Source organism: Ascaphus truei, chromosome 4 (assembly GCF_040206685.1).
Source record: "Ascaphus truei isolate aAscTru1 chromosome 4, aAscTru1.hap1, whole genome shotgun sequence".
NCBI classification, from domain to species: Eukaryota; Metazoa; Chordata; class Amphibia; order Anura; family Ascaphidae; genus Ascaphus; species Ascaphus truei.
The window spans coordinates 323,288,967-323,307,881 of NC_134486.1; the positions used below are offsets into that span (position 1 = coordinate 323,288,967).

Consider the following 18,915-nt stretch of genomic DNA (forward strand, 5'->3'; position numbering starts at 1 on the left):
ATTGTTCACATAGAAGTGAGGAGCTTTGGGATCTTACTTGATAACTGTGCCTTTGGTGCCCCCTGCTGTTGTAAGCATGACCCTTGTTGTTAAGCTGACACGGAGATCGTCCTCATCCAGACCCAAGAGTTTAGTACAGCAGGCCAAGGACGCACTAGACTTGTTCTTCAAGTTGCAGCCACCTGGTGATAAATACAATGTACATGTCACAATAATGAAGCTGGCTAATTGTGGCCCAAATCAGATACAGTTTGCCACAGGAAGCCCTCTGCACTCATTCAGTCCTTTCTACAACCACAATAAGTGTGTAGCATACAGTACCAAAGGCTCAATATACCATTTCAATAGCAACGCATCTTGTGGATATGAAACCAGAATAAAAAACTGTTCGCTGTGCTGCAACGAAGCACTGAAAGAGAAGCACATGCAGCAGCCTATTGTCTTAAGAATATATAATGCATCATCAGCCTGGGCTGTTTGTAAAGAGGATTGTGGATAGGTCTATTCAAATATCCCTAAACAAGCACACATCTTTCTAACATATGCAATTTAATGATCATCTAAGTGATAAAAATACCAGCACAGCACAGGGAGTAGAAGAAAGAAAAAAAGAAGGTGTGTATTCAGCCCATCATGCAGACATATTCTGAAATGTCGGTCCCCAGAGGGTGTATATACTTCTGTATGTAATATCCCATACAGATATATATACACACTAGGGAACGTTATCTTTTATACACGTGTGATGTTAAGAATTTAAGTGAAAATTAATAACTGATGTGCTAGAAACTTGTTTCTCGTGTCTGATGTACAGACTGTACAAGAAGTATAACAATGTGCAGTATTATATGGCATTACACATTGTCCCTGGCTTCATTGTGCCCTTTGAGCTTCTATTGCCTCGAACCATTTCAATCCCCTAGTGAAGAAGTGATAAAACTTCTAGCAGATGATCCCTGAGGAAGAGATTCAATTCAATGAAAAAAAATTCCATCTGAAGGTATATTATTACAGTGCGAGTCCATCAAATTCAGCTTTATGTTTTAGGAGTCACTGAATAAAATGATGAATAATTCCCTTGGTTCTTATTACACTCAAAGCATACGATTTGGTTTTGCGACCTAAAGCTGCAATATCGCTAAAAAAAAAAAGTCAAGGGCAAAGCGAGGTCCCCGTTTTATACACACTGACAGCTGTCCAATTCAGATTCTTTCCTATAGCAGAGAACATGATCATAATTGAGCACTTCTTTCATTGCTTTATATGATTCAATAAACCAAAGATACGCTGGAGTCTGCACTCTCATATTTAACAAGTACAGACATATATGTTACAAGGCAAAAAATAAAAATTATTAGCATTTGTGGGTTTCAGATTAACAAGACAAGTCTGTGCTGTATCCACAGCTGAGAAATGGTTTGGTTCCTCCCATGTTTAAATAGGGAAATAGGAGTAATCCATTTGGCGAAGGTAAATGTAACCCTTTATAGTGCTGGAGGGAACCACTGCGAAGTCCTGCATTCTAGCACTAAGGGGATCCTAAGGAAAGAGATACAGGGGACACCACTCTGGTAGTGTGGTCAATCTATCAACTCAACTATTGACTTCTGAAAGGGCCCGCAACACACCGCAGTGCACCTGCATTGCAGCAGTCACACTACAGTGCTTTTTTATTGTTTTGACGAGACCTTTAGAAAATCAACTGTGCAGATGGCTACTTCATTTCCCTGTAATCATATCAGCTATTTCAATTACTCATACAGGTAAGCGTTTCCAAAATCCATTTTTTCATTTAAACCTGCCAGTCCTTTGTGTGCTCCCGTAAGACATTTTCAAATGCAAGTCACCGAATGTTCTATTCTCCCCTTAGAAAGAACCTTGTGCTTTGTGACTCAAATCTAACTCAAAGCCACCGAGATGACATTTACACGGATAGAATAGAATAAAATATCTTCTAACCGGAGGTGCTCCCAGCTTCTTCAAAATCAATATTCCCGAGGTGCAAGACGCCCGCAACCACTCTAAAAAGATCAAGTTTTTCCGTGTCATCCAAGCCGATCTTTTTCATAGCTATGCACATCCGATTGAAATCTCCGTGATCATCTAAAAGAGGGTCCTTCAGTGAGCCATGTTTGAGGTACTAAAGAAAAAATAAATAAAGGAACCGATATAAGGCAATATGCAAACAGCGCTTTGCAAGTGAATATCAATTCATACATAGAAAGGGCAAGATCTCTTAGCAGAAAATGCATCGAAAAAACAGTTCAGACATGCAAAGCAAAAATAAGAAAATAATAATTTTTAAAAATGCCATCCAATATCTGGCTTGCAATTTGTGTAATCTAATCATGGGAACGACTAGTCCAGGGATTGGGGGAGGGAGGGGGCAACAACAGGTCAGGTTTTCAGGATATCCCGGCTTCAGCACAGGTGGCTCAGTCAACGACTGAACCACCTGTGCTGAAGCAGGGATATCATTAAAAACCCGACCTGTTCGTAGGCCTTGAGGATTGGAGTTGGAGACCCCTGGACTAGTCAATAAAGACACTTAAGAACATTTAGGATACAATGCGTAAGAGTAAAATTAAAAAAAAAAAAAAGTAGCTATACTTTACAGATATAGATGACGGCACTAAAACGGTATTTAATTTGCTTTATGGGATGTGGATTTTTTTTTGTCTGAATGGTAGTTAATATTTTACGAATTCAATTATTTTGATACACAGTATATACTTATATTCGTTCACCCATAAAACAAAGAAACATGCAGAGCAGCTCATCTCTACGATGCTTTTACTTCTGGGCGGCTTATTGTATATCTAAGAAAGTGACAATCAGAATGTTTTCAGCCAAAATCCACAATTAGTCAATTGAGACTTTCGGCCAAAAACGGCACTATCAGACGCTCCAGCGGATATAGAATAAGCCCCTAAAAGTCGTTAAATACATGCTTCGTTAGGCATTGGTCTTCTAACCAGAAAAAGAAAAATGACTAATACAAAGTAAATGAAAACTTATCCGTGCCGAATTTACTTGCACACAAACGTCATGCATCTTTTTCAGCAAAAACCACCCCACACATCTACACACCATCAATACTAAGCTAAAGGTTGTATATTACATGAAAAATACCTCATCTTCCTGATAAAATATGGGAAAGACAAAAAATAAAATAAAATAAAAAAGCAATTCGGATCGTTAATTGCGGTGTTCAGTTCAAGGTAGCAGATTACACAGTTAAAGCAGAGTGATCGGACTGCTGAATAATGTAGAGACATACAGTAGGTTCATATTTTTTGCTACTGAGGGCATTTGTGGCACGTTACGTACAAGAGAGTTTGAGAAGACTATGGCTATCTATAATAGCAGTGAAATTAATCAAATCACCAACGCAGTTCTTGTGAAAAGTGCACAATAATCAGTCATGTCAAAATAATCCATGAGAGATTATCCAACACCTATTTCTAACCATTAGGCAGAACAGATATGGTTTCACATATATGTGGAAAACATAGCCATCTATTTATATCCCCAAAAATGTATGGCAAACGAACAGATATTTGTGGAGATTTTATTTAATCAGACACCATGGCTTGTACCTTAACTGATTTGTGCCTCAGACTGACGTTTGCAAGGATAATATATAAACAGAAAAACCATTACCGTTTACCATATTTATGAAATGCCAAATAAATGCATCATGTGTCATTAATTATAAATGAGATATATACTGATGTGTTCAGATAGGTCAGAGAAATCCTGCATTCTCAATGTACAAGCGATTCCCTAGCAATCTTCCCAAGTGAGCCATATGCTCAATATTGTAGCCACGGCCCCATCATCCTTAACCTCACAGATGCCCACGGGTCTTACAGTACCACACAGGTTTGCTCCTGTGGCACTGAAGTGTTAATATACATCAAGGAACGGTTGAGTGATAAAACCTCACCAGTAAGTAATTCCATAGTGGTGAATAACTTTTGGGATACACAAGCAGGCATCTTTTAGCACCCCCTGCACATCCAGGATGGATGAAGCATTACAACCTGACTGCGTGGGAAGCCAAAAATGCACTGAACAGATACTGGAGAGGTGGAACAGCTGCTGCTTCCATTTACAACTTATGACCCCAGAACCAAATCAATGACTGTCACTGTGCGTCTGTCAATAATATTGAGGATTCAAGCACGTACTTTATTCTTGGGTACAATGAAAACATTAATGGCAAGGACATATGCAGGCATGCTACTGCTTCACGCTTTAGCGCTAAAGCTGAAAGTGAACACCTGGTTAGCTGCCTCTTTCAAAAATCCCTAGGTTACATTTTTTAATAAGCAGTTGCAGGAGACCTAGATGCATTACTGACATCCCTTGTATCTGTGACGTTCTTACAGCTCAAGAGGAGCAGGTGTAAGAAAAAAGCAAAACATTAATTATCAGCTGAAAACGTCTAACACAACAAGTATTGGATACAAAACATATGGAGATGTCAACAGCCTATAAGCTGTAAACAAGATCTGTCAAGAAAGACTACACAGCTAAAACATGGGCGTGTGGGCGTGTGGGCGTGTGGTAACTTTTCTTTTATACAAAGCTGTGTAAAACTTTTGCTACAACGCAATGTGAAAGAGTTAGAACTAGTGCTGTACAGTCAATCAGCTGCAGAATCCACCGTAACATCACAGGGTGTGTGGGGGGGTGTATGAGATATAGATATATATAGTGGTTTGATGATACTGGTGGTTTTTGTTCACCCCCATTTGGTTTTAAAATCTATGCAATGTATGCTTGCATACATCATTTATATGTATAGATCATTTACAAGTTTAGGTTACTATACCTCGGGACTCTTGCGGTTCTGTAAAATCTGCTTGTCTGTGTCTTTGGACGCAAAGTACCTTGTGCAGCCACGATTCAAATACTGTGAAAACATACGACAAGGCGAGAAAGGGATTACAATTAATGTATAGCTAGAAAAAAAGAACACAGGGTATATTTATTCATAAAATACCATCCAGCGTGTGTATGGCTTGGATGGGGTCTGTGTCTGCGCTATCTGCTGTATCATGTTGTGGACATAAAACAGTGCATAAAAGTGCATAAAGGTTTCTCCTGTCACACAGACAAGATGGCATCAGAGGTTGTTGCATTTTAGTACAAACCAGGAAGTCTTTTAGATCTATAGATCTTTCATGTGAGAGAGAAGGAAACGAATACTTTTATTGACAGAGTTTGATCATCTATCAGCGCCTAGTAACATAATTACTGATCAGAGACATTCTTTATCATAAGAAACACCTCTGATTACATATGAATCCTCTCCCCATCACTGTCCTTTAGTTGCTATACAGCCTGCAATGCGTTAGTTGGCTAACCAAAACTTTTGCGGACAAGGAAGGAGGGGTTAATGGCAAAGGAAAACATTTGATTGACATATAATGTATCTCATATTTACCTGGCCCAAACAAACAGAAAAACGTTATTCCTTTTCATAGGGAATAAAATAGGGCCACGTTTCATAAGCAGTGCTACAGCACAGGACACCCGATAGCCCCATTCACTTGAAGGTGTCCTACAGCACCAGAGGGGGTCTTACAGACTAGCACCACTTCATTCATATGGCCTCAAATGTTTGCTGTGTGCATGGTTGCATTTCTTAAAGGAAGCCAAACACATGGAGTTGTTCACAACTGGAACTGCCTTATTAATGGCTGGAAAATTGGCTTAGTGCTTAACTAGTCGTTAAGCAGCTGTAAATGCTACTGACAGTCAGGAGCAGGGTTGTAATCTTGGATAAATCCCTCGTAACGAATGAAGGTAAAAAATGGTTGCAATTCACCACCCCCAACATTGCAGAAATCAAAGGGTTCCTGCTTTCTACAAAAACAACCCCGTTGTCTGAATATCCTTGTCAGCCTGCAAACCCTCGTTTAGGGCTTCAACTGCACGTAGAGGAAATAGATTATATATCACCAGAGACACCTGCAGGACTAGAAAGTTAAACATCTTATTCATAAGCCCAGCTACAATTTATCTTTTAAAGTAATTGCAGTTTCAATAGACATGACATTTCTGTTTGCCGTCTGCAGCCCACTGAGAGACACCTTCAAATAGGTTTCATTTCAATTTTAATCATTTCTGTTATTTTTCCGTCAGACTGCTTCGGAGGAGTAACGTTCCCAGTCTGCCAGAACTACACAATGGTGTTTGCCGAGGCTGGATTATCCAATTTGAGTGTTCTTCTCAGCTCACTAATCACCGGTTTTACTCGGCCCCCCCATCTGCGGGAGGGAGCCAGCAAGGGTCAATTACTGCAGCATTCTCACTTTTCAGCCGATCATGAATATCTGGTCCTACAGATGATCACAATTTGCGTACACCAGACATGTGCTGAATGTTCACACCTCTTAATGGTTCACATACCGGGTTTCACACATTTGGCAGCGAGAACAATTTAAGGGGCATTGAATGGGAGTTAATGCCAGAACGGCTGCAATAACCCATCTTGGCACTTGATGCGTGATACCCAGTGGTTAACATGCATTAAAAAAAAAAAAGTAATGATACTGTCCCAGATTTAATATATATATAAATCATTTTTTCTGAGTACCTTCTGAGTGCTGTTGTCTCCTTACCTTTGCTGGTAATGTATGATATAGATATATATATCTATATATATATATCTATATATATATATACAGGTATATATATATATCTCTATAGATATATATATCTATGCATATATATGTATGCAGGTCTGCAACCCCGCCTTTCCTTGAGGCAAAAAGTGACACTGTGTGCTCATTTGCATGTCATTTCCCAGAATCCCTTGCTGCAGTGGAAGTGCTGTATGCTGGGTGATAATGGGGAAAGGCGGGGTTGCAGACCTGCCTAAGACATGCAGATGAGCATACAACTATATTTGCATATTTGCTTTCCTGTGGAGGGTTTTTGTCAGTTTTTTTACTCACCATAACTTAACTCAGTATTATGGTTTAGCCTATCCCATAGCCTCTCTTGCATTCCCAGTAAAATCAACCCCACACTGATGAGACCCATCAAGGTCGAAACAGCTGTCTGTGGGTGGTTTTCTGGGTATGCACCTTAACCCTGGCTGTGCTCAAAGCTGTGACCATGCTTAAGCCTATAGGGAACCATGTTAAAAATGGTTATTGAGGCAAAAAGTGACACTTTGTGCTCATTTGCATGTCATTTCCCAGAATCCCTTGCTGCAGTGGAAGTGCTGTATGCTGGGTGATAATGGGGAAAGGCGGGGTTGCAGACCTGCCTAAGACCTGCCTAAGACATGCAGATGAGCATACAGCTATATTTGCATATATATATATATATCATACATCGCAAAAAAAACACTAATTGGGCAAGAGTAGGACAAATAACTTATCTTTAGAAGCAGGGTGCTTGTAGCCGGGATAGCCACCCAGCAACAACGATAGACAGGAAAAAAGACCCGCAGCACTCTCTGGTAGGTATCCAATGTAAAAAAGGTTTATTTCATCAATCAAGCATCAGGGGTGAAGTAAAGGAAAAATGGAGCAACGTAAGTTTATTAGCCATGCAATTCTTTAACCCCAGCTGTGCTGAAAAAGCCATGTAATACGGCACGCATAAGCTTATAGGGTTCCATGTTATAATGGATAAGAAGCCAAACGTGACAGTGTGTGCTCATTTGCATGTCATTACCCAGAATCCCTTCCTGCAGTTTGCACACAGTAGGGGGGGGGGGGCGATGCTGACTACAGAGGCCCCTGGCATTCCCAAAGGCACTTAAACAAAGTGCCGGGAGAGCGGTGAAGGTCTCTGTAAACCTTACTTACCTTGGCTCCAGCGGCTTCTTAGACACGTCCCCATGGCAACACGGCGTCAAATGACACCGGAGCCGAGTTAACCGGGGGGGCGGGGGGGGGCAGAGAGAGGGGAACTGCCGGCAGGGGAAAAAAAAAAAAAACAGTCCTGTCGTGAGCCCATTCACATGTCTCCAATGTGATATTTTTATTAGAAATATTAAGATAAAATTGATGCTGCAAAAATAGGAAGGGATTAGGTTTATTTATAAAAATAAAAGGTTGGCAACATTGTACATTTAAAAAATTAAAAAAAAAAAAAGGTTGTGGTACACGGGGTGTGAAAATAATACAAAGTTATGGTATTCCGTACTCCTGAGTACCATCACCCGCTAACCACTTGAAACAAAACCTATTAAAGCAAATGTCAGTTTAAAAAAAAAATGCTTAATATAACATTATAATTCATTCTTATCCGATTGACTATATTGTTAATTGATGGGCAATGATCGATCATGTTCTTCAATACAACGTGATCTTGTATTTGCAGCAGATGTTTTAAAGGGATTACCCTTTGCAGCAGAGCATGTTCTATAGAAGAACATAATCGATTACAGACAGAATCAAAGATTTTATGATGTATCAAACTGACCAAAACCAACGCTTGTTGCTTTCAAATGTAATCCCCTACAATTTCAACGTGGCAATATTTACAGAAACTTGACCTTTCCCTCTAACAATTACATAGAACAGAAAATGGAAAAACAAGGAAACTGGCAGTTACACAAAAATAAATCTATATTCATTATAAAATGACAGTAACTTTTCCTTGTGTGTGCATTTGTGTGTCTCACTAAGCAACTTGGCCCAGAAGTAGTAACTGATACCACAGGCCGTTCTTTGTGATTGTTTCGGAGGCAAAAATTAATCTTGGCTATTGATGGCTTCTCCTGCGACAAGCTGTATAAGGCGCCTGTTTTTCTCACTGAAAACTACAATGTTATGATCTGATCATATTTCTGTTAGAAGCATGTAAAAGTAGGTGTTTGAACAGAAACAGGAGGCAGACCCTTAATTGTGTCAACACGACAAACGTAATAACTAAATGAATAACACATTGCATGGGATTATTTTCTATTCTATTGTAATGAATAGTGCAAGTTTATCTTCATCTTTTCTAAATCATTCCCTATACCAACACACGTTATTAGTCCATCCTCACTACTCCACTGTTTCCTTCTTAATGTAAGTCCTAGTGAAAATCTGGAGGGAGGGGCAAGGGAAGGGCACGAGAGTATGAATCAGGTCGCCATTGGGCAACAATACAAGGACCAAGTACTTTTCGAATCTTGGTAGCAACAAACTAATAATAAAATACTGTGTTAAGTGTAACACTGGGTGTCCCATGACGCAGCTGCGATGTCATGAAGTCTGCTACTCCACAGGACCCATGATGCAGTAGCTACGGCATTTGGCATTTGCTCATTTTTATAGGGGAGATCGTGTTTTGTGCTTCTCTGGAGCACTGAATGCATCTGGCTGGCTGAGGAATGGACGAGGACTCGTCCTCTGTTCTGTCATCAGTGACGCCCTGATCACGTGAGGATCGTGGTGCCACGGTTCCTCCAGCATTCAAAGGGTTAAAAGTAAACCATGATCATTTTGAAAAATATGCATGGCACTTTCAGTGCAAATATGTCCTAAACTGTGATAATTAGCAATCCACAGATTATTCATACTAGTCTATGCTCTATGAGCATCTAAACATTTATGTCAGTGGTTGGAGCAATTTATATCCCCTAGAAAGCAACATGCAACAACTTTACAATGATGCAGATTTCTATCCACCTAATGCTCTTGCGTCTCTGAGAAAGTAGAACTTGAAGAAGGGTTTCCTCCAAAGGTGTTTGGAAAGCATAAGCATGTTGAAGGGTAGACAGTGGATCCAGCAGGGGCAAATATTTGAGAGTGCCAGTATTTAAATGGGTCTTTGGAGAAATGTCATACATTTATGCACTCTTTTAACGTGATGCTTACTTATACTGTGAGTGTGAGGAAGAAAAAGATAAATAGGTCAAAGAATACATACCCTAAAACTATCAGGGGAGCTTAAAAAGAGTTTCTGCCGAATGTCCTCCGGAGCTCCCGCACACAGCCTATAGAAAATGTGGTAATTCCTTTCATCTTGACCTTGCACGCAGATGCGGGACTTCTCCAGAAGATAATGAGATACAAATCCACCCACTACAGAATTCTGGGTAGGAAAAGAGATTGGATATGTAAAATAACGGAACTCAAAAGAAAGCTTTGTTAGCCATACCAAATGTACCCATGTTAGAATAGGAGGAAATCACATTGTACAATGTTAAATTCTTCATTTTAAACCAAGTCAAATTCCTTGGAATCCTAGTTGGTAAACAATATTGAATCACATTGTTACAATACTATGTAGGTTTATCACTATCACAATTGCTGATAACATCATCATTTCATCAGTTTTGTAATAAACCTTTATTGAATAATGTGAACTGTGACTTATTCGTAGCTGCCTCCAGTTGCAGGCCATATACTGTAGCACGATGTTTTATCCTTCCAATCAGGGAACCCCAGGCAGACCAGATTTTAGCAATAACTAATCAATCAACAGACAGACATGTACATGTGGAAAATGTAATGGTTACTCCACAAACGTGGCAAGGTTAGGGAGAGTTTGCAATCACTGGTACTGAATATGAGACTAAGGATTTGGGCCACTTGTATATGGTGCGGAGAAAAGTTGGGATGACCGACATACGGTGTTGAAAGGAGTTGAGAATAATAACACAAAAAACTAACGAATATACATATAACAAGCGTCAAGACCCAACAAAAAATTCCTACCGGTGGGGTGAAATGTGCCCAATACACCCTAGGTGTGTATATGTAAACAAATAAACAGCGAATAGAAGTGAATTCCCTATATAAAGAGAGATTCAAAAATAGTATGGCTGCCAAGGGGATCTAGCACACAAGTACTCTCAGATGGACTTGTTACATTAGACAAATGGAGTTGAGAATAATACTGCAGTACATTGGATTGCCTTTACAAACTATAACTACCGTTGCAAAAAATCTCAGCAAGCAAAGAACTTAGCCAGAAATGTATTTGAAGATTTGAATTTGGGACTTTTAGTGAGTATTAGAGTAGTTACAACCGAGTAGGAATATCACTTTTAAGATGCCGAGATCTGTTGTGGTAACACTAATTTGCTAAAACGTGATCAATGTTGTTGAATACATTACAGAATGGCTATTTATCATAGACTTTGTCCTCCTCCATGGCCGGTTTTTATATTTACAATAGGCTGTGTACTTCTCCCATACTAATACAGCAAGGATAAAGAGTCAATAGGAGCAGGTGACAATTTAAATCCATCTCTGTCTCACTGCACAGACTGGTTGTGGTCAGGTAGTATTAATGCAGCGGGAGTCCCCTTCAGAAGCAGGGACCCCCGCTGCGCTAAACCCGTCAGGGCAGCCTGTTGACTGGGCTTTTGGGCGTGGGGAAGCTGCGATCGGGCCGCGGTCAGGCCCCAGTCAGCAGCAGTTTCTTTGCACCCAAAATGAACGTAGAGAGCACTGCATCTATATATCCCAAGTTAGACCAATAATCTTTACACATGATATAATGCATATGTAGCTTTAGCCTGTTTGCACACAGCTTACTCAGTCAGACAATCTTTTACATTTGATTCTGAACACAATGCCCAGGTAGTATAATGTCTATGTTATGTCATGTTTGCTTTTTTCTGTGTTCTGTCAAAAAGAACACAAGTTAAAGAGTAAGAAACACGAGAGATGGAGGTCCCTAAGACTATCTCCTTGTCTGAAGGTCATTGCCCGATTAATCAGTTCGGTGCTGGAGTACACTTCAGTCTCGTGTGTCACTTTATTGGAAAAGGTTACCATCATTATCCGACTTGGCTTCTATATAAAAGCTCACTCAGCACTGTGATAACCTTTTTCTGTGATACAAACTCATTCAGACGGCACATGGGAACACCGATATATTGCTTATTTTCTATTTATTTAGAAAGGGCAGGTTTCAAGATCAAATTCGACAATATTAAAGGTCGTCACCCCAAACTGCAGCATTAAATTTGGGAGATCCGTCACAAAATAGCTGGAAAACAGTAATATCTCGCCGCTTGTGTTATGATACCAACTATGCTTTTCTGCTTCTTCCGAGGAAGATGTACATGAAACTGAACATAGACATAAAATACATGCAGCTGTAATAACAGATTAGACTGCCAGCCTGGGCAATTTTTAGACTTCTACACTGTTTCTCTGCAGCTAGTACCCACTGTGCAGATTGAGTCCCATTTATAGTCTGCAATCTTTAAATGGTCTGCAGAATTATGGATAATCGCAACCAATGGTGACTCCCCTAGTACAGAGGTAGCCAACCTGAGGCACAAGGGCCACATGCTGCCCTTCAGTGCTTCATGTGCAGCCCCTTGGGTGGAAAAAAAAAATGGAGGCTCTGACTGCAGAGTGACCATAGAGACATGGAAGAGAAGCGAGAGCGGCCCCTAACCAGCTCCTCTCCTGAGCTCCTATGGACTAGCGACCCCTGGTGAGCTCCAAAGTAGCACAGGGTAAAGTGAATACCTGGCTGCTGAGAGCTCCATGTCGTGCTGGCTGTGGAGACTGGAGAGCAAGGTAGGAACAATCACCCCACTGACACTCTTGTTCCCCACTGCCCATCGCCCCATGACACCTTCTCTTCTCACCCCCCTCTCCATGTTTCACCACCACCCCCCCTACCCCCTCTCCGTGTCTCACTCCCGCCACCAAAGTTGCCAGGTGGCTTCTCCAAAAATATTGGACACGGTGAAAAGGTGCAACGTGCTTGAGACACACATCCAACCTCCGTGCTGTTTCCTCCTCTTCTTGGCCCCACCCCCAGGCTTTTGACACCTTCTCTTGATTGACTGCTGATGGGTAATGCAGCCAATCAGAATGGAAATGCTGCCAGCCCTTTAGCAACAGCCCTGCTCAGGGAAATCCCGCGGCCCCCAAAGCCGGTCAGATCACTATGTCAAGAGAAGTAATACCGGATACATACATGTCCAGTATTACCTCATTTTTTTTAAAGGACAGTGTATCCATATATAGGACAGCCTGGCTCAATACTGGACACCTGGTAACCCTATCACCCTCTCTTCCACCCTCAATATTTGTCATCCCCTCTTCCCCCCTGCCCAAGTGCCACCCCCTCGCCACCCTCCCACTTTGATTCAAGCCTGCTACCCGCATCAAGGTTAACTCCACTTTAGCAGTTATCTACACTATATGCACAATATTTCTTATCGTCTTGTGGGCTAAACATTGTGAAGTATGGGAGGAGTGTGTCTAAAGGGTTAAATAAATGGAGCATTTATGTCATCTGCGATTCAGCGCCATTAAAACTGGCAGGACCCAAAAATATAAATCCCTTTGCATAATGAAGGAAAGATTTGGAGAGCAACTAAATGACTCCTTTGTTATAAGACTTAGTATAAAAATGTCGAACTTCACTAATAAATGGCAAGCCAGTTTGGGAGGAGCGCAGGGTTTCGCATTTACCTGATCTGCGATCTTTCCAAATGACAGGCATATTTGATTTCGATAAATAACATACAGCAACATAAGAAAATAGTACTACCGTATTTTCCGGCATATAAGACGACTTTTTAACCCTGGAAAATCATCTCAAAAGTCGGGAGTCGTCTTCTACGCCGGCAAAGTGCAAAGTGCGGGCAGACGCGGCTTCCTTGTTTATTTTTTCCGTCGTGCCGCGCGTCAGTCGGGCGCCGATCACGCGCGCCAGGCCAGCGGTGCGCAAACTGGGGGGCGCAGCCTGTGCGGCGAAACCTGGGGGCAGAGCAGTGGCAGGCAGAAGCTCCGTGCTGCTGCTGTTTCCCTGTGCTTGCAGAGGGGGCGGGGCGTCCCTCTACACACAGACACAAGCCCTCCTCTTCCTGTCTTTACTCCTCCAGTGTTCAGCAGCGTGGGGAGCCGAGCATGCAGTACAGTAGTACTTTCACGTGTGTGTGTGTGTGTGTGTATAGTGATGTGTGTGTGTATAGTGAGTGTGTGTGTATAGTGAGTGTGTGTGTATAGTGAGTGTGTGTGTGTGTGTATAGTGAGTGTGTGTGTATAGTGAGTGTGTGTGTATAGTGAGTGTGTGTATAGTGAGTGTGTGTGTGTATAGTGAGTGTGTGTGTGTATAGTGAGTGTGTGTGTGTATATAGTGATGTGTGTGTGTGTATATAGTGATGTGTGTATATATATATATATATATATATATATATATATATATATATATATATATATATATATATATAAAGCAGAAAGTAGCCGTGTTAGTCCAGTTGCGATAGTGCAGAATAAATTAGTTCTTCAGTATTAGGTGATACCTTTTTTATTGGACTAACAATTTATGTCATAGGACAAGCTTTCGAGAGTTCTCCTCTCTTCTTCAGGTCAGGTCACGCATGATCCAACCCAGGAATATACAAAGCAACTCATGAACATCATTCAAACATTCCCTAACCACCTGCAACCACAATTGAAGCAACTAATACCTGACAACCCAGGAGTTGGGATCTTCTACATGCTTCCCAAAATCCACAAACCAGGAATCCCCGGCAGACCTATTATAACAGGTATGGATACACTCACGGAACAAATATCAGGCTTAGTGGAGAATATCCTCAAACCTTTAGTCAGAAGCACCAACAGCTTCATACAAGATACCACAGATTTTCTCAATAATCTTAACAACATCAACCAACTACCATCCAACACACTACTAGTTACCATGGATGTAGAATCCCTTTACAGCAACATCCCCCACAAGGATGGTATTGAGGCATGCCTGCATTTCCTTACAACATCTCCCCTGGATCAGAAATACAGCGCGGATGTAATTACCAAACTGATAGAATACATCCTCACACACAACTACTTCAGCTTCAACAAGGAAATGTACCTACAACTAATGGGGACTGCAATGGGTACCAAAATGGCACCGCAATATGCCAATCTTTTCATGGCAAATCTTGAACAAAGATTCCTAACTACATGCCTCCACAAACCCTACAAATACTACAGATACATTGATGACCTGTTTATAATATGGACAGAGGGTGAAGAAAACCTAAAACAATTCCATGAGTCCCTAAACTCATTCCATCCATCAATAAAACTCAAAATGGATTATTCTGCAAACCTAATAAATTTCTAGACACGACAGTAACACTGAAAGATGGGAAACTACACACATCTGTATACAAGAAACCAACTGACAGATGCAGTTACCTCCACAACTCCAGCTTCCATCCCACTCACACCAAACAAGGTATCATACACAGCCAGGCTATAAGATACCACCGCATATGCTCTGACACTGAAGACAGAAACAGGCATCTCACAACCCTGACCGAATCGTTCAGACAGAAGAGATACAAACCAAAGACTATTGCCAAAACTATTACATCTGCACTAAAAGCCCCACGAGAACACCTGCTACAATACAGACAGAAAGAACCTACCACACGCATATCACTAGTGACCACATACAACCCTACCCTAGAGGGAATACGAAAAATAATCAAAGATCTGCAACCCATGCTGACAGAGGATGCGACATTAAAAGAAATCTTTCCCAAACCTCCCATTCTTGCATTCCGGCAACCACCAAACCTCAAACAGAAATTAGTCAGCAGAAAACTTCACAACGATTTTAAAGACATGAATAACGGCACAAAACCGTGCAGCAACACACGCTGCAAACTCTGCAAACATATTTACCAGGATCCCACAGCCAGTCACAACCATAGAACATTCAATGTTAAAGGATCATACAGCTGCACATCCACGAATATAGTGTATATGATTCAATGCAACAAATGTGACCAAGGTTGCTACATTGGGGAAACCAGCCAAAAATTACAAGGAAGAATGAATATGCACAGACACTCTATACTCCATCACGAAGAAGGAAGATACTGCTCACCTGTGGGACATCACTTCTCACAACCAGATCATTCCATAAATGATTTAAAAATCAAAATCCTCAATGGAATGTTTAAAAGCACCCAAGAACGGAAAACATTTGAGCTCAGAATGATAAGACTCTTTGACACCAAAACCAAGGGACTTAATGTGGACATGGGTTTTCTCACACCCTACCAAAATTGTCTGTAATTATCCTGCTTGCCTCTATTCTTATCCACACTTTCTCTCCCCCCCCCCCCCAGAGCATCCCTTCCCCACCTTTCTTTGACACTATCCCTTGGCTTCAAACACATCAAACTTCTGCGGCCAAGATTGATCAGATATGGGTTAACCCCTGAGGTTATAATAAAGCAAAACGTCCTTAGACATGTATTTTTTTTTTGTAACATTTACATGAATAGATTTGTAAAAGGCCTACATTAATGAGGTTTGGCTGTGACATCTCTAATACAGAGTGCTTTTCCTGGTAATGTACAGGTTAATAAAAGCTTCAGTCAGACTTAGAACTTTGCAACTAATATTGACAGATTTACTATAAATCATTCTTCCTGTTATTACACAGGTTATTAAGAATTTATATTAGCGTTAGGGACCCCTGATTTGTGGTCTGCCGTGCCGTTGGCTCAGGGGCTTACAACAATTTTGGCCAAAAATGTCAAACTAAAAGACCATTTTACATATTAGATATTTATACATATATATTTAGGCACTGTACCGTGTATGAGTCTCACTGGATGTGCTAAAACTGAGCTTTGTCTGTGTTTTATGTTCTGTCTCTGGTTTTAAATATATATTGCCATGCTCAGTAGCACTCCTCTGTGACACTCATATGCTTATATATATGTTGTGGTTATTTTGGGGGTTTAATAGGAGCTTGTTAGGTGTCCAGTATGTTCTACATTAATGAGGCCCAGAAATGTAATTTTTCACATCGGTATTTCTTTAAAAACGTAGAATGATTCAATGGAAGAGAAAAATTGTACAAAATAATGTTATCTTTTTATTTTGTCTGGTTGTTGTTCTCGCCAGAGAACAGATTATGAGGAGGTAACATTGCAAACTCTTCTACACTTTCCCGAAGAAGACAGCAATGCTAATAAAAACCGACAATGAAGAAAACAAGATCGGAACATGCGGTCCTCGGTTATCCACCAGAATCCATCCTGCAAACCGCCGTCGGATAACGGATCCCATGTTAATCCGTGGCGTTGCGCATAGATAACCCGTTCCGACGGCGGATAATGCGTTCAGCGGAATGTATTATCCGGCGTCGGATAAGGCGTTCAATGGATAATGGACGGCTGTATAGCGAGAACCACCTGTATAATGTTGCCAAAAACACTTTAAAAAACACATACCTTTTCATTGAAGTGGATTTCTACAAATTTTCCAAAGCGACTGCTGTTGTTATTGCGGACTGTTTTAGCATTTCCAAAGGCTTCCAAGAGGGGGTTTGCTGTGTGGATACAATAATGCTTTAATTACATACAATAAGTGTATAACACACTAGATCCGTTGTATGCGGATTGCAAACGTTTGAAAGCATCATAGGGGTGGTAATGAGGCCAACAATAGGTTACTCCAGAGGGAAACCTTTTGAATTTTTACTTTAAATACCCAACAGCCTTTTGGACTTAATGACAACTTTTTTCATTCGCTTTTTGGATAGACGAGAAATCCAGTAAAATGTTTTTGAATTAGCAGATTTACAGTAATGTATGAATAGCGGTATAAACATATATACATATTGAGTTTATCTTCTCGAGAACCTTCAATACACCTGAATATTGTAATACACCAGAGATGTTTGATACAGGGTAGGAGCTTCAATAAATGTTATACCACTTATAAGTGAACTTGGGAGTGCTGCTCTCTTCTTCGTGTGAAGCAGGAAACATCAACCTTTTGTTATCACAGTGCTCCATGCTATTTTCTGACTTGTTGAATCGTTCATACCAGCGTTTCCCAAATGGTGGGTCGCGACCCGGCACCGGGTCACGGAAACAAAATTGCCGGGTCACAGCGAGGCTGGCCGCACGGCGTCCCCCCCTCCCTCCTTGCGGCGGCCCCCCCTCCCTCCTTGCGGCGGCCCGAGGTGAGGTGCGGGACGGTGCTGATGTGGTGCAGGCTGCTATCGCTGGGGAGTCAACGGTGATTCGCTGACTCGGGCTCCTACTGCAGCCCCGCATCATGATGTTGCCGCCCATGACATGCTCCGCCCCCCCCACAGGACACGATGCCCGGCGTGATAGGAGGTAGGAAGTGGTGCGGGGGCGCACCTGTGCCTCCGTTCCTGGCGCTCCCTTCCCCTCAGTCCCCTTGGTGCGGGAGATAGGCGCAGGGGGTGGGCAGTGGTTGCTGCATGGTCGCTGGCGGGCACAGGGAGGCGTGGAGCCACCTGCTCGGATCGCTTGGCCTTTCCTCTCTCCCCCGCCCCCCCCCCCCTCTCCAGTCACTCACATCCGTCGCTGCCTCTGTAATAAATTGTGTGTGTGTGTGTGTGTGTGTATAGGGGAGTGTGTGTGTGTGTATCTGTTTGTGTGTATGTGTATCTGTGTGTATGTATGTATCTGTGTGTGTATGGGGGAGAGAGTGTGTGTATGTATCTGTGTGTGTATGTATCTGTGTGTGTATGGGGGAGAGAGTGTGTGTATGTATCTGTGTGTGTATGTATCTGTGTGTGTATGGGGGAGAGTGTGTGTATGTATCTGTGTGTGTGTATGTGAATGTATCTGTGTATGTGTATGTATCTGTGTATGTGTATGGATCTGTGTGTGTATGGATCTGTGTGTGTGTGTGTATCAGCCACAGCCACTGTGTGTATCAGTGGCTGTGTGTGTGTCTGTGCAGGCCAGCAGTGGCTATGTGTGTGTTGGTCTGTCTGTGTGAGTATCTGTAGGTCAGTGACTGTGTGCGTCTATGCAGGTCAGAGAGAGGGCGGGGGGGGGAGGGAGAGAGAGAATAGAGGGGATTGGGAAAATATATGAAATCTGTATGGACATTCATAACGGTTTTATTTTACCTATAGGCGATAACATTTTTAGTGGGTCACGAAGGAGAAGTTCAA

General features: G+C 41.6%; 1 protein-coding gene across 10 annotated transcripts in view; it reads right to left on the reverse strand.

The window, feature by feature from the left end:
• MYO6 (myosin VI) overlaps positions 1 to 18,915 on the reverse strand; it is a 188,087-nt gene that overhangs the window by 104,594 nt on the left and 64,578 nt on the right. For all 10 annotated transcript variants that reach the window (XM_075597977.1, XM_075597986.1, XM_075597984.1 and 7 more), the window contains exons 8-12: positions 17,207 to 17,304; positions 9,892 to 10,056; positions 4,841 to 4,921; positions 1,960 to 2,140; positions 38 to 182 (exon numbers count right to left, since the gene is read on the reverse strand). In XM_075597977.1, coding sequence (XP_075454092.1) covers positions 38 to 182; positions 1,960 to 2,140; positions 4,841 to 4,921; positions 9,892 to 10,056; positions 17,207 to 17,304 — 670 coding nt within the window. The remainder of the gene's footprint in view (positions 1 to 37; positions 183 to 1,959; positions 2,141 to 4,840; positions 4,922 to 9,891; positions 10,057 to 17,206; positions 17,305 to 18,915) is intronic.